Below are 14614 nucleotides of genomic sequence, written 5' to 3'. Positions count from 1 at the left end.
GAAACAATGGAAAACAAGGGCAAACACTCGGAAATAGAAACAGAAGCAGAATAAAACCATTGACAGTTCTCACAGTGGTGAATCAATTGCTATTACTTTTCGGAAAGATGGAAATTGGTTGATTTACTATGGGTGGTATGTCAATAAGTACTGTTTATGTGAACAAACCTAACACAGCTCTTTAAGGTGCATAATTTATAGAGTTACAATTTCCTATAGTATCTTCTTTATGAATCAATTACAACATTTTACCTTCAGGCAATTCTGTTAACACCAACCTACACCTGCATACCTATCTTATCCAGGCATACTTCACACACAAGAAGTTCAGACTGGTCTTTCTTGATAAATCTAAAAGATGTCTTAAGATGAGTTGGAACTAAAATTGCTTAATCCTGAAGTCTACAAAACTTGGGGGAAGATAGACACAATATATGAAAACGATATCCTCAAGGACTGAACTTATCCGACAAGCGTCTGGAGGCCTGCTAGATTCTTCCCCACAAGTCCCATGTACAGCATGATAGTGATAAGTGTTTTCCCGTGTTGGCTGCCCCATCACCTGATATTCAAAGTATACCAGCTTTAAATACATAATTTTCATTGTCTCTATTATGGCTAATAGCAGTTCATGGCTCTTTCTTTCATGAATTTCTGTCCAGTCCTTTTTGAAAAACAAAAACAACAAACCCATGACTAACACCATATCAGATGTCTTAATGACATTTTCCCTAATGGAGATAACAACTGTGCACTAAGGGAAATGTGGGCATGAATTTTGCTTCAGTCAATCTAAGCATGTTTTAGCTCACCCCTCATTAGCAAGTGAGCTCAGGGATAAAACAATAAAAGATAACTACAAAAAAATATTCAATAATAGCATAAATGGGTCAGTTAATAAATTTAAACAACTACCCAGCACAGGAGTAGCCATCAATAACAAATGGCCGAGTCTTAGAACAAATGCCCTGTGTAAAAGCAAATAAGAGTTGGTGCCAGCCATTTCTCATGAGCACTTCAAAAATAGGAGCGCCACCATGGAGAAGGTTTTTGAGTCCCTATCAAGTGTGAAGTGGTCCTAAGATTCTACAGAATACAATGACATTGTGGTAGTACTTCATTACTGAGGTATGCACATTACACCTCTCCACATCTTAACTTTGTCCGAGCCTTGGGAAATTGATACCTGCTAAAGAAAAAGTCCTTCTTGGTAGGTAGTCTGCCAGGTCCACTGCTGAAGTCATCTTGATAGGATACATTAAGTGAATGGTGAATTTGGCGGTGTGTGAATGGATTTATAAAACATACAAAACATATGATTACACCAAAAAAGGAAAAGGTTTATATGCTAAAATGGAAAGAGATACATATATACAGGTGACTCTCAACTTATGTGGTGGTTACATTCTGGTGATAGTGTATAAAGCCAAAATCACGTATAGTCAAAGCACAGCGGGTTTAACGACAAGTGGGTTTACAAAAACAAAAAAAATCCCCCTGGAAGCCTGTTCGCTTTCCAATTTTTAACTTTTTTTTTTTTTTTTGCCAAGTATGTAAAGCTGATTGCATGCAAGCTAAATGTGTATAAGATGTATCCCTGGTTTACTGTATGACACAGCATGATGTTTGTATTTTATAATGCTGTAATTATAATTCAGTTAATTCTGAACTAGAAGTGCAAGAGATATAATTCTTGCATTCACCAGCATGCAGTCCAACACTGACTATTTTAATTCATCTCTCACAGATCATTTGAGAGAGGTCTGGAGAGAGCAGGAAGCAATGAAAGAAGGCTCACTATTGACTTCTGTCAAGGCAGTGTCAACTACCTATCTCCTTATTTGCAATGTAAATCACAACAGGAATATGATGTTCATTGCTAATATCTTTCATACTCTTGTGTAGGAGGATTTTTTTCTGATAGGATAAATGCCAGGAGAGGGTATTGTCAATGATACTTTTTTCTGGAGAAGTTGTTTTTAAGGCTATGGCTTTCTTAGAGGTAGTTCTTCAAAACTGTTGCAGATAAATTTAATTTTATGGGCCAGACAGTTGGTGGCATTTCAAAGGACACATTTTGGATGCCCAAACTTCCAGTGGATTTAATAAAACTGTCTTGTTTTGCTAAGGCGATAATGGAAAAAGGTGATACATAAATTTTCAATTTACTGCATGCAAGCCGGATTTTTCATTATCAGAATTCTTAGAACCATCACCTTCATTCTCAGTACCTGGTTTAAAAATCCAGCAGTATTACTCATGCAAAGCAAAACCGGAAACACTGAACTAAAACAACATTAACCCTCCCTGCATTTTGCCATTCATCTACACACTTCTTTGTTTGTGACTGACTTGCCATTTCCAAAATGGGAACAAAAGGCCTGCGATTGTACCATCGTAGTGCTTGCTTGAGCACAGTCTTATTCAGGTGTTCTTCGATGCCACACACTCGACAGGTAAGGTTATGATCCAAAACTAGCATCGCAATCCTTAACCGTGTCTACTCAGAGGTAAACCCTGATGACTTCAATGGGCGGGTGGGGGGGGACTTGCTCCCAGGAAACGAGCCCTGAACGAGCCAAGGGGCTTAAGCCCCATAGAAAGCAATGCAAAGAGCTTTGCACAAGTCTGGATCCGACCCGGAGTTTCTGAACACGCCCGCAAACATCCATGAGGTCGGGGCTCGAGGTAAAGGGCAGCAAACGGGGACGGGTCGCAGCAGCGGGACACATACCGGCAGGGAGATCCTATGGCCCGTTCTCTAGACATGGGGGGAAGAGGGCCGAAAGGAAGAAGCAAGCCGGGGGCGAGGCAGAACATAAGGGGCGCCTGACCCACAAGGGAAATAGGCGAGGGGGTGGGGGGAGGCGGAGGAAAGAGAAGCGGAGAGAGAGGGCGGACCCGCTCCCCCCCCCCCGGTTACCTGGCAACAGGAGAGGCCTGGGTCAGTGTCGCCTCCCCGCCCCCTCCCCACACGGCGCGTCTCCTGCGCAGGCTGCGTCTCCTGCCCCTCCGCTCCCCGGGATCCTCCTCACAGGGCTGCCATTACCCAGCCGCCACGGCTGCCCGTTGAGCCCCGCCCACTGGCTTCCCAGTAGCTCAGCGCGGGCAGGTTGTGGGAGGGGAGGGCGCGCCCATTCACCTCACCCTTTTCCCGCGGCCTCCTCCGAGGCTCGCGCCAAGGCCGCTTCTCCCGGCTTCTCGGCGCGTCAGGCTCCCCCCATCAAGGTTTCGCGTTCGGCCCCCGGAGGCAGGCCGTTCATAAGCGCGCCTTCGTCTTTCCCTCTTTTCTCTCCTCTCCCTCGGAATCGCAGAGACAGTTGGTATCGCCCGGACTACGGGAAGCGCGGAAGGCCAAGCTTCCTCGCCACTTCCGTCCCCTCCAAGAAATAAATAACGCGGCTTCCTTTACCGCAGACGAAAAAGAGAGGTTGGGCTGCGCGTGCGCCGCTCTCTTCTTTTGTATGCGCGCGCTTCCTAATTTGGCCGTGCGTGATTACGTGCTCTTTCGCCGGGGCAGCCTTCCGCGCTCTTGCGTGGAACGAGTTAGGACGTGCAAAAATAAAATAGTGGCCCCGCGAGAAAGGGAACGTTTTAGCAAAGTAGGCGTTTCTATATTGTCGCTAGTCCTCAAGTCAGCAAATGGAAGATGGGGTATGGTGAAAGAGAAAAAAATGTATTTTTAAAATTATGTATATACCGTTTGATTGTAAAAACAAACACACGAAATCGCACAGAAATAGAAATAGGCATCTCTGTGTGTGAGTGATGTATCAGCTGAAAGTATTGGGGCCCAAGACTTCATAGAAATCCAGTATCTTAACGCCTGGTGAGAAGCCTGGGCTTTGATTGTGCAGTATGGTGAAAAGTGATGTGCTTTGCATATGCTCAAGTGCAATCACTATTGTTTCATACATACATGAGACCTGCTAGATCAAGCCAAACCCCATTTCCTCCAGGATTCTGTTTCTACAATGACCAATAGGCAATCTGTGTTGTGGAATACCACAGAACAGGTTTTGCTGGGGCTGAGTCATTTCCCCCAAATCCCAGGTCCTTCCTCCTGGTTTTCTTGTGTTAGGTGAGGTATCTACTACAATGAACCTGCAGTGGGTGGAACTGGATTGTCACTGTGGTCTGCTTATCCTCAGCTGTGCAATCCCCTCTGAAAACTCAGCAAAACCTGTGTTTTTGTTGTTAGAAGTTGGTATACAAGTTGATTAGTTTGAAATGAAATTTCAACCATTAGTGAAATTTGGGATTGACGATTTAACATAAATTTAACCTTGGCCACCTCATGAGAAGAGAAGACTCCCTGGAAAAGACCCTGGTGTTGGGAAAGATTGAGGGCACAAGGAGAAGGGGACGACAGAGGACGAGATGGTGGGACAGTGTTCTCAAAGCTACCAACATGAGTCTGAGCAACTGTGGAAGGCAGTGGAAGACAGGAGTGCCTGGCGTGCTCTGGTCCATGGGGTCACAAAGAGTGGGACACAACTAAACGACTAAACAACAACAACATTTTTTTTAGTAGACTATACATCCAGGCCAGCTTTATCCTTTTTCATGAAGATAAAGCTGCTGTAACATTTTAATTTTGCAATCCCATGCAAAATAAGCAAGCACTGAATAGGTTCCAGTTATACTTCCAAGGCTCACCACTGTCTTGAATCTGAAAAAGCAGCAGCAGCAGCCACCTAGAGGGCACTCGATCCTCTGGAATTTAAAGTTGGCAGACTGCAGAATGAGAATCCTCACGTCTTTCACTATTCAGCCAAACATAAAGTTCTGATACTAGTGAAGATAAATTATTTTTATCTAATGTAGGGTGTCTTTAATAACTGAGGAGAGTATTTTGACAGGATAATACTTCACACATCTGATTAAGTGTGCTGTAGTCTATGAAACCATATACAGTATACCATAATAAATTTGCTTGACTTTAAGGTGCCACAAAGCTCCTTGGTTTTGTTGCAACAGATAAGGATACCTCTCTAGAAATTGTGTCATGTTTGCTATGTTTGATTTAGAGAACCTAAATCAAGTAAAACTAGCATCTCATGCAGCCAGGTATCATAAAATGTGCAGTATTTCCACCTTACCATAGTTTATTAATATTATTATCATCAAAGTATAAGCCAGTGAAAACATTTACAATAACAAAGAAGAGATACATGAATGATATAAAAATGTGTACAGTAAATAAAAGTGATTCTGAGTTTGTGCAGAGTTCTCATAAGAAATGCATATCTTACATGGTACAATAACAGGGAAGTTACAGCTACCAATGTGATTAGTAAATCCCAGTGCTTTTTTTCTGGGGGCGCAGGGGTACACATACCCCTAAACATTTTGTTAATCTAACGGGAGATGAAACTAATTTTTTTTTAAAAAAAATAGATTCTTCTCTAGCACTGTGAATTGTCAGTTCTGTTGCTAACCCCAATGGCGGCCTCATTTCCAGTCACGGTGTTTCCTGAGTCTCAGACAGAAGCGAACATTTAATATGTGAAGTAGGAGTTGGACTGTAGCACGGTGATTGGTCAGTTTCGTTGTTACCACCTCCGATGGTGGCTTCATTTCCTTTCCCGGTGATTTTCTTGAGTACCCCTAAAGAATTTTTTAGAGAAAAAAAGCACTGGTAAATCCCATGGAGTAAAAAAACCTGTAGGCTCATTTATAAACAAGCAGGTAAACTCTCAAGTGTATTTTCTGTGCAAGTAAAAAGCTAACTTGATGAAACATTAAATATCAAATGGGGGGAAGTTGTGACAGGGTTGAGGAACACCAGGGTTCTTGCAAAACTATAAACAAGCAGCACTTAGTGGCAAATGATGTAGTTTGCAATCTCAAATGCCTTACAGAATTCTGCCAACAGCCTACTCCCAAGGCCAAGCTTTATGAAAAGGAGCACAGTAATTGCACAATCCGAATTGCTGAATTTGTATAAAGAACATCCAGGAAATCCTATTGTAATGCATTTGCTTCCAAATCCAGGAAAGACCATACCTCAGTGGTATAGCATATGCATATCACATGCAAGCCTGGTGGGGTCTCAGGAGATGCCTTCTTGGCAGCTGCTCCCAGATTTTGGAATGCCCTCCCTAGAGAAGCTAGACTGGCCTCCTACTTATTGTCCTTCTTCAGGCAGGTGAAGACTTTTTTGTTCCAACAAGCTTTTGGAAACCGGTTGCTTTTAATGAAAGGGCTGGTGCTGTGCTCTTATTGTAATTATTTGTATGGTTTCATATATGTATCCATATGTATCTATATTAACAGATTTTATGTATGTATATAGTTTTAATTGTTATAACTCAGTTTTTTCCTGTTTTTAGCAGTTCTCATTTTTACACGTAAGTCCCCTTGAGCCCCATCAGGGAAAAAGGTGGGGGAATTAATAAATAATTCATAATATGCATTGCATACAGAAGGTTCTGTTTGTACCCAGGTAGGACTAGGAAAGGGATGGGTGGCACTGTGGATTAAACCACTGTGCCGTTTGGGCTTGCCCATTGAAAGATCGGCGGCTTGAATCCCCACGACGGGGTGAGCTCCCGTTGTTCGGTCCTAGCTCCTGCCAACCTGGAAGTTTGAAAGCACGCAGTGCAAGTAGATAAATGGCAAGAAGGTAAACTGTGTTTCCGTGCACTGCTCTGGTTTCGCCAGAAGCAGCTTAGTCATGCTGGCCGCATGACCCGGCAAAACTCTGCAGAAGCGGACAAACACCGGCTCCCTCGGCCTGTAAAGCGAGATGAGCGCCGCAACCCCCGAGTCGTTCGCAACTGGACTTAATTGTCAGGGATCCCTTTACCTTTAGGACTAGGAAAGGCCCCTGCCTGAAACCCTGGAGAGCCACTGCCAGTCACTGCTAACAGTACTGGGCTAGATAGACCAATGTTCTGACTTAATATAAAGCAGTAACTCAATCTCAGTAAAGTTTACATAGCTTGTCTTATTGAAGAACTGATGCAATAGGAAAATAAAACTGCACATTAAAATATAAATTGATGATGTGCATTCCTGGTCTCATGGCATACTCTCAATTATGTATGGTACTCCTACAGTTCAGTGATCTTGGGGAGACTATCAGAAATACATGTGAACAGTGTTTTGGGGGATGGGGTTTAATCGTCAAGTTGGAAGGGACCCTGAAGATCATCTAGGAATATGCAGGAATATTAACCCATCCTTGGTGGCTTGAACCCATGACCGTGGCATTATCAGCACCACACTCCAACCAACTGAGCTAACTGCCTTGGAAATGCTATATTAATTGCAGTTTATCCTTCCAGGCACCCCACTATGTGGGTTGAACATTTTCAAAATCTCATCCTTGGCAGCAAAACTATAAGCATAGGAATTAGGTTGTAAAACCTTGTTTTGAGCAAGTCCAGCTATGAAGTAAGCTGGCTCTCCCTTTCTTACCCGGTTTAACAAAGAAACAGGTAACTACTAGTATCAGTGGCTGCTAGCCAAGAAACCTATGCTCTGCATCCAGCTGGAGGCCGCTATTGCTTCTGAATACCAGTCACTGGAAACTTCCAAGAGAAAAGAGTGCTCTTGTTCCCAGTTTCTGCTGGAGGGACTTCCAAAACGCAGTTGGCTGCAGGATGCTGGTCTAATAGCTGATACAGAAGGGTCTTTTGTCCTTGCATATACGGTAACCTATGTAGCTTTATCTATAAGCCTCTCCCTCTCTCATTAAGGAGTTCTGGGATTGCTCAGTTATAGAGGGCTGGACTAGATGACCCTTGTGGTCCCTTTCCAACTCTACACTTCTATGATCTAAACCTGTAGCTCTCCAGATGCTGCTGTTGGATGTCCAGCACAGGCAATGATTAGAAGTTCTAATAGGGAATAGTAGTCCAAAAACATATGCACAGCTAGCTTCACCACCTCTGATTTCTAACTTTTTTTTAAAAAACGCCCTCACTGCACACTCACTGCCATTGGCACATTTCCTGTCAATGTAATATGAATTACGCAGGCTGTCGTATTGAAGTCCAGCCTAACAGTAGAATCCTACCTGTTTTTACTCAAGAAATGTGCCCACGAGGCTAACCCTGCAGCAGCAGATCTCTTTATAATGAGGCAAAAATGGCAAAAATAAAATAAAATCAATGACTTCCCTTCTCTTTCCATGGTTCATTTGAATACTATACAACCCTGCATATTTTACATTAACTAGACCGTTCAGTAATCCATTGTTATATCCATCAAAACTTATTTACACTGTTGAATTTATCTTAATGCTACCAGCGTTTTTAAATAAACACAATCTTCACCGATATCTTCAGTAAACATTTCCCAGTCTTCTTTGAACGTACATTCTGGTTCTCTTATTCTATATCTCTCTCAGCCCATGACATTCCTGTTTAGGGAAGCTTTTAATAGTTGATGAATTATTGTATTTTAATATTTTGTTGGAAGCCGCCCACAGTGGCTGGGGAAAGACAGCCAGGTGGGCGGGGTATAAATATTTATCATCATCACGCCGCGTATCGCTTTGTAAAACTTTACACGGAAGTAAATCCCTACTGCTTAATGGAGCTGAAATCCCTGGTCTGTCAGCGAGCGCGGCCAAAATTCGGACAGGTGCCTCGGGGCCTCTGTTTTAATACAGCAACATTCATTTTGCATCTTGCGAGCGGGGGCGGGGGGTGTTAACACCCACGAAAAGCACCGCAATCACCCTCACTCTATTTCCGCCCCCCCCCGCCGATTAGCCAATCAGTGGGCCGAAACGTCGGCTCGACGGTTGGCGCGAGTTCCAGCCGTTAGGCCGCCTAAGTAGCCAATGGGCGTTGGCCGGTGGGGAGGGGGGGCGAGGCTGGCCCTCGCTGGCCGTGGCCCCGCCCTCCGCTTCCCCCACTCTCCCTCTTTCACTCTCTCGCTCCCCCCCCCCCTTCCTTTCGCTGCCGGCTCAGGTGAGCGAGGCTAAAGGCGCGGCGATGGTGGCCATTTCCTGAGCAACCCCCCCTCCCCACCCGCGGTGACGGCGCAGCGGCATCAGCGCTGACGTGGGGGCGACGCGCGGCCTCGCCCGGCCCAATCCCTCCTCCCCGACCTACTTTCCCCTGTGACGGGGGCGCCACGTACTCGGGTGAGTCGCAGGAGGGGGCGGGGACAAGGCGGGAGCGCGCAAGGCGGCCGGGCCCTTCGGAGGGGGCGGCCCGGGTTTTGAGGAGGGGAAGGCGGTTGGGGCGGCGGGGCGAGCTCTGACAGGCAGCTCGGAAGGGGCTAGGCGGGACGGCGAAGATCGGGAGAAGCGGGGCGGGGGGGGGGGCAGCATCGGCGGCGCTCGAGGGAGGCTGAGTCAAAGTCTGGCTGCTTTCTCCCTCACACACGAAGGCCGAAATCAACGCGGCTTTGTTGTGACAGCCAGAGACCGGCCGTGTTGCCCCCCTCTGCGCATGTGCAGAGTGGCCACCGTCCCACCGCACCGTGGCAGGTTTCAGAAAACACAGTATTTTCCCCCCTGGAGGGACGCAGACCCATGACATTTGGTGAATCTAAGTTTGGCCTCATTGAGGAGCCGTATTTCAGTATTAGTAGGAAAATGAGATTACCCCTAAATATATATATATATTTAGAATAAAAGCGCTGAACACAGTAATACTAAAAATACAGCGCAATCCTGTTCAGGGTTATTTGAGGGGAAGTCCCACTATGTCCCTCTATAGTGCATATTTGCCTTAAGTATCCGTAGGGGATGTGTGTGGCGCTGTGGGTTAAACCACAGAGCCTAGGACCTGCCAATCAGAAGGTCAGCGGTTCGAATCCCCATGACGGGGTGGGCTCCCATTGCTCAGTCCCTGCTCCTGCCAACCTAGCAGTTCGAAAGCATATCAAAGTGCAAGTAGATAAATAGGTACCGCTCCGGCGGGAAGGTAAACGTTTCCGTGTGCTGCTCTGGTTTGCCAGAAGCGGCTTAGTCATGCTGGCCACATGACCCGGAAGCTGTATGCCGGCTCCCTCGGCCAATACAACCCCAGACTCGGTCACGACTCAACCTAATGGTCAGGGGTCCCTTTACCTTTATCCGTAGGGGAATGGCCACAGCTCAGGGGCAGAGCATCTGCTTCGCAGGGTCTCCAGGCAGGGGTGGGAGAGAAATCCTGTTTGAACCCTCTGCCAGTCAGTGCAGACAATACTGAGCTAGATGGACCAATAGGCCTGACTCAGAAGGCAGCTTTCTGTATTTCCTTCCTAAAGGCATAGTCTTCAACATGTTTATGCAGGAGTAAGCCCTTCGTAGTTAAAACAAACTTGTTCCCTAGTAAAACGTGTTTTAGGATTGCAGCCTTAATCCTGAGTTTGTGCTTTTTCTCCTCTGGTGTTTCCATCTTTTTCAAGAGATTTCCTCTTTGGTAACTATGCTGCTGCTGAGGGTAGGGTGAGGAGTTTAATAGAAAGAAAGGGGTTAAGTTAAGCCCTGCCTTAGGCTAGATATGAAAGAGGAAGCAACACATTAGGCATGTGGAGTCAGAACTCACATGGAGATAAGAAAGCCGAGTTATGGGGAGGCCTCCCCTTAGTGATAGGTTTGGGCTTATCACATAAATTAAGAATGAGAAAGGAAAATTTGAAAATAAAGCAAGGAGAGTTCCATTGTGATCCAGTGGCTGCAGTTGGCCTCTAATAAGCAAACATATCATTCAGAAGATACGATGTTATGGTCTCACTGTCTGATCTGGCCTTGGTCAAGTTATGTTATCATAGCCTCAGTTTGAAGGCAAGAAAGGAATCCTAGCAATGATCTGTCACACTCTTTTGGTAAGCATGAGCACACAGATTGTAAAGCATATTACAGTTTAAATTTTAACAGGATGAGCCCGGGAAATGCAATATTTGCTGATAGCAAAAGAAAGAGAATATGTTCTGTGTATGGAAGGAAAGAGGATAGTTTACAAAACATTAAAGTGTATTTTTAGCTGATTGGTGTGATGTAACCCAATGCAGACCCCCCTTATAAATGTTTCATAGGTCAAGTCTTGTGAAGCTGCTTGGCTGTTAGTATGAAATAACTGGCTCTTCATTGAACACAGTGGGGCTTCCTTTTGAGTAAACATGCCTAGGATTGCTTTGTTTGACTGTTTCATCTGTCTTCCATGCATACCCTGCCACAGATTGTAGAGAAAATGTAAGAAACAAAGGCACCATATTCTCCAGCAAGGCTGAAGGAAGTTGTCAAAGGAGCCACCAGTTTTTCTTTATCTTGAAATAGAAAACACTAGGCTTCAATTAGAAAAAAGGGACTGTATGAGGGGTAATATTACAAACAACCAAGGCATACATAATCTCCCTTCAGTCTGTATATGGAAAGCCTTCATGCAGACCCTAGCTGTCTTCAATAACTTTGACTTTCAATTATGTTGATAAAAATATCTAATTTATTTGTTGCAGGGTGGTGTCTTTTAAATACTGCTTAAATGGAGTAAAATAACTAGTAAAGGAAGTCTTCTCTCTTCATCTTGCCCTCCCCCCAAAAGCTATACTCTTTAGGCATAACAGTGTTTAGTTGTTGGTTATACAGAATAACAGAGCAAGTGAGACAGTATCTGATCCAGTGAAAGTAATCTTATACACAAAAACAGGAAGCAGAATTGAAAGTTTCACAACTTTCAAGGAATAGGGTTTTTTGCAGTTATTTCTAGTGTTTAAACGAACTAGTACATCAAAATAATAGCTTAAGCCCTGCGCTAATTTTAAAATCTAAGAGTATAAACAAAAGGGAAGCAGAGGAAGGAAGGTACGGGAGAAAGGTTAGTTTTACATGACATATTAGTGAGTTTCTTAATGGGCATTTAATTCCAGTAGTGATCAGGTTGATCATCCCTTTATGTTATTGCTGGGACAGAGGTGATATAGCTATGTAATAGTCCTTGGTTCCATGTAACAGTAAGCAAAAGGTCTTTGGGAACACATAAGTCAAGAATCATTGCACTGTACCATGCCATATAATGAGGTTTGGATTTTCCTCTAGAACATGTTTATGTATGTATTGTTACAAGAAACATAGCTATTTAGTGTACCTTATACCTCCATTGTACCTGGATTATGGGTATGGCTTTTTTGGCTTTTTTGAACTTGGAATGTTAAATGAAACAACTGCTGTTTAGTATGTTCTTCTGTAAAAAGTCACCTAAAAATGATGCTGTATTAACTATGGTTACCTGAAAAGGACTAGTTTTCAGCTAAATGTGAGATTCATGCTTTTTTCAGTTAAAGTCACTGTAGTAAGGAAAATTTCAGGCTGTGCAGTATATGAAGCTATGTTTAGCATTTTTTTCTTCATACTTCGAAATTTCCTGGACCAGGATGCAGCTCCATCACGTACAGAGAAGAAGCACATATGATTTTTATGTCATCACGAGTTGAAGTGTGAAATTATGAAATGCAAGGTTTCAGAGTCTTTGAAGCCACAATGAAAAATGGAGAGAAATTTCTTTCTCTTGCACATGAACATGAAAAAATACCCAGCTTCAAGATTTATAAACTACATCCATAAACTGTTAACTGCAAATAATTAATGGTAACAGTATAACAAGGCTTTGCAAAAACAATAAAAAAAAAGCTATAACTTGGAATAAAGTAAAATTTTGAAAGTGTACTTTTAAGACATTATCAGCATAATGCTGCATATTTTTATTCCAATTATTCAGCAACTTTCATTATTAAACATTTGGATCCACTCTTGTTTCTAGCATGTGAAATAAGATTCCGTGTTTCCTGAGAATATATTCTATAAAGTGCAAAACTATGTAAATTTGTTGTGGGATGTATTTTCTTGCATCCAGGCGGGTGTCCCTCCCCAAATAAAGGTTTGTTTCCAAAGTTTGAGGCTCTTCTTTGTGATAAATCCCTTCTATCTTTATGCTGGGGAGTGTTGGAGGTGCACTATCCCAGAATCTTTGGCCATGGACAGAAATTCTCTGGCAAGTGAATGCATATTATTTACCTGATGTATGGAAAATACTTGCTGACAAAAGTTTGAAAACCACAGTTGTGGAGTATGAAATTGAGTTGAACATTGTGGCATAGGTACCTTGGATCACACAGTCTTCCTTGCATCGCAATTAGGTCTTCAAAACTCTTGTCAAATCTTTAATTCAGAACTTTAGCTAAGGTGCTCCCCCCCTCCCAATTCTTCACTGGGTGAGTGTGTTCCATAAGACTTATAAAATCTCTTGCATGTGATTGAACGAAAGCTTTTTTTCTCTTCTGCGCTTCTGCTCAATATTCTAATGAACCTTGTGTATTGTAACATTGTGAGTGTTGGTTGCTATGGTAGTTAGTTATGACATCATAAATGGAACATAACTTCACTGCAAGGTTCACTAACAGGGAGAGTGGTCTGGAGAAGGAAGAAGTCCTTAAAAAAAATTCAATCATAATGAGCAAATGTGGCAAAAAACAGCATGCAAGAATTAACATAAGGTAGCCATTGTTTAATTAGTAGTAGTAATAATAATAATAATAATAATAATAATAATAATAATAATAATTTATTTATACCCCGCCATCTGGCTGGGTTTGTTAAAATATGTTTCCACACTGCAAATATGTAGAATGTGTTTCATATATTAGTGGATCTGATAACCTAAGGAACAAACAAACACATAAAGATCTTAACATTTAGAAAGAAGGCTTTTCTTTATGTATTCAATCTAATGCTCTCAATTTGACTAGCAACAAAGTTGAAATTTTTATGTCAATTATTTTTTTTTAAAAATACTCATTTACTTGCTAGGCATGATTTTTTTGTAGGAGCCAGTTAATGAAATGTAATATGCCGCAGGGATCTACCCAGGGCCCAGTGTTGTACAACATATTTATAAATGACGGCTAAAGTAATAGAGAGGATGCTTATCAGATTTACAGATGACACCAAACTGGGAGTGGTAGCTAATATCACAGAAGATAGAACAAGGATTCAATATGAGTTTTACAGATTGGAGAACCGGGCAGATTGGAAAATAATCAAATGATTTTTGGTATGGACAAATAGAAGGTTCTACACTTAGGGAGGAAGAACCAGCTGCACAAATTCAGAATGGGGGACACCTTGACAGCAGTACATGTGAAAAGGATCTGGGGTGTCTTAATGAGTCCACAAGCTTAACATAAGTGAGACGTAGCAGCAAAAAGGCTCATGCAATTCTTGACTGCACCAACATAAGTTTAGGGTCCAAAACAAGGAAAGTAACAGTACTACTCTATTCTGGTCAGACCCTACCTGGAGTACTGCATCCATTTCTGGGCACCACACAGGATATTCACAAGCTGGAACATGTGCAGAAGAGGGCAACCAAGATGATCAAGGGTCTGGAAACCAAGCCTTATGAGTAATTGCTGAGGGAGTTGGGTATGTTAACCTGGCAAAAAGAAGACAGAAGTGAAATAATCTTCAAATATCTCAAGGCTTGTCACATGCAATCTTGTTTTCTGCTGTTCCAGAGAGTAGACTCAAACCAAAGGATGTTAATTATGAGAAAGGAGATTCTGACTAAACATTAGGAAGAACTTTCTGATGGCAAGAGCTGTTTGACAGCGGAACCTTGGAAGGTGGTAGGCGCCTTCATTGGAGGTTTTCAAACAGGTTGGATGGCTG

General features: G+C 43.0%; 2 protein-coding genes across 20 annotated transcripts in view; one reads left to right on the top strand and one right to left on the bottom strand.

The window, feature by feature from the left end:
* Positions 1-8663, bottom strand: part of CUL2 (cullin 2) — a 50273-nt gene extending 41610 nt beyond the window's left edge. For 2 of the 14 annotated variants that reach the window (XM_083704839.1, XM_083704842.1), the window contains exon 1: positions 3143-3424. The gene's annotated coding sequence lies outside the window, so the exon portion shown is untranslated. Of the gene's footprint in view, positions 1-2734; positions 3425-8538 lie in introns of those variants that run through there. The other 12 variants (XM_083704845.1, XM_083704849.1, XM_083704838.1 and 9 more) reach the window with 9 other exon arrangements.
* A 114-nt stretch (positions 8664-8777) lies between these two features.
* Positions 8778-14614, top strand: part of CREM (cAMP responsive element modulator) — a 30978-nt gene continuing 25141 nt past the window's right edge. For 2 of the 6 annotated variants that reach the window (XM_083705083.1, XM_083705077.1), the window contains exon 1: positions 13286-13440. In XM_083705083.1, the coding sequence (XP_083561209.1) occupies positions 13313-13440 (128 nt within the window). In that variant the 5' untranslated portion in view covers positions 13286-13312. Of the gene's footprint in view, positions 9104-13285; positions 13441-14614 lie in introns of those variants that run through there. The other 4 variants (XM_083705085.1, XM_083705084.1, XM_083705086.1 and 1 more) reach the window with 4 other exon arrangements.

This window comes from Podarcis gaigeae, assembly GCF_964106915.1.
Source record: "Podarcis gaigeae genome assembly, chromosome: 12".
NCBI lineage: Eukaryota > Metazoa > Chordata > Lepidosauria > Squamata > Lacertidae > Podarcis > Podarcis gaigeae.
This window is presented reverse-complemented; position numbering and strand designations above follow the sequence as displayed.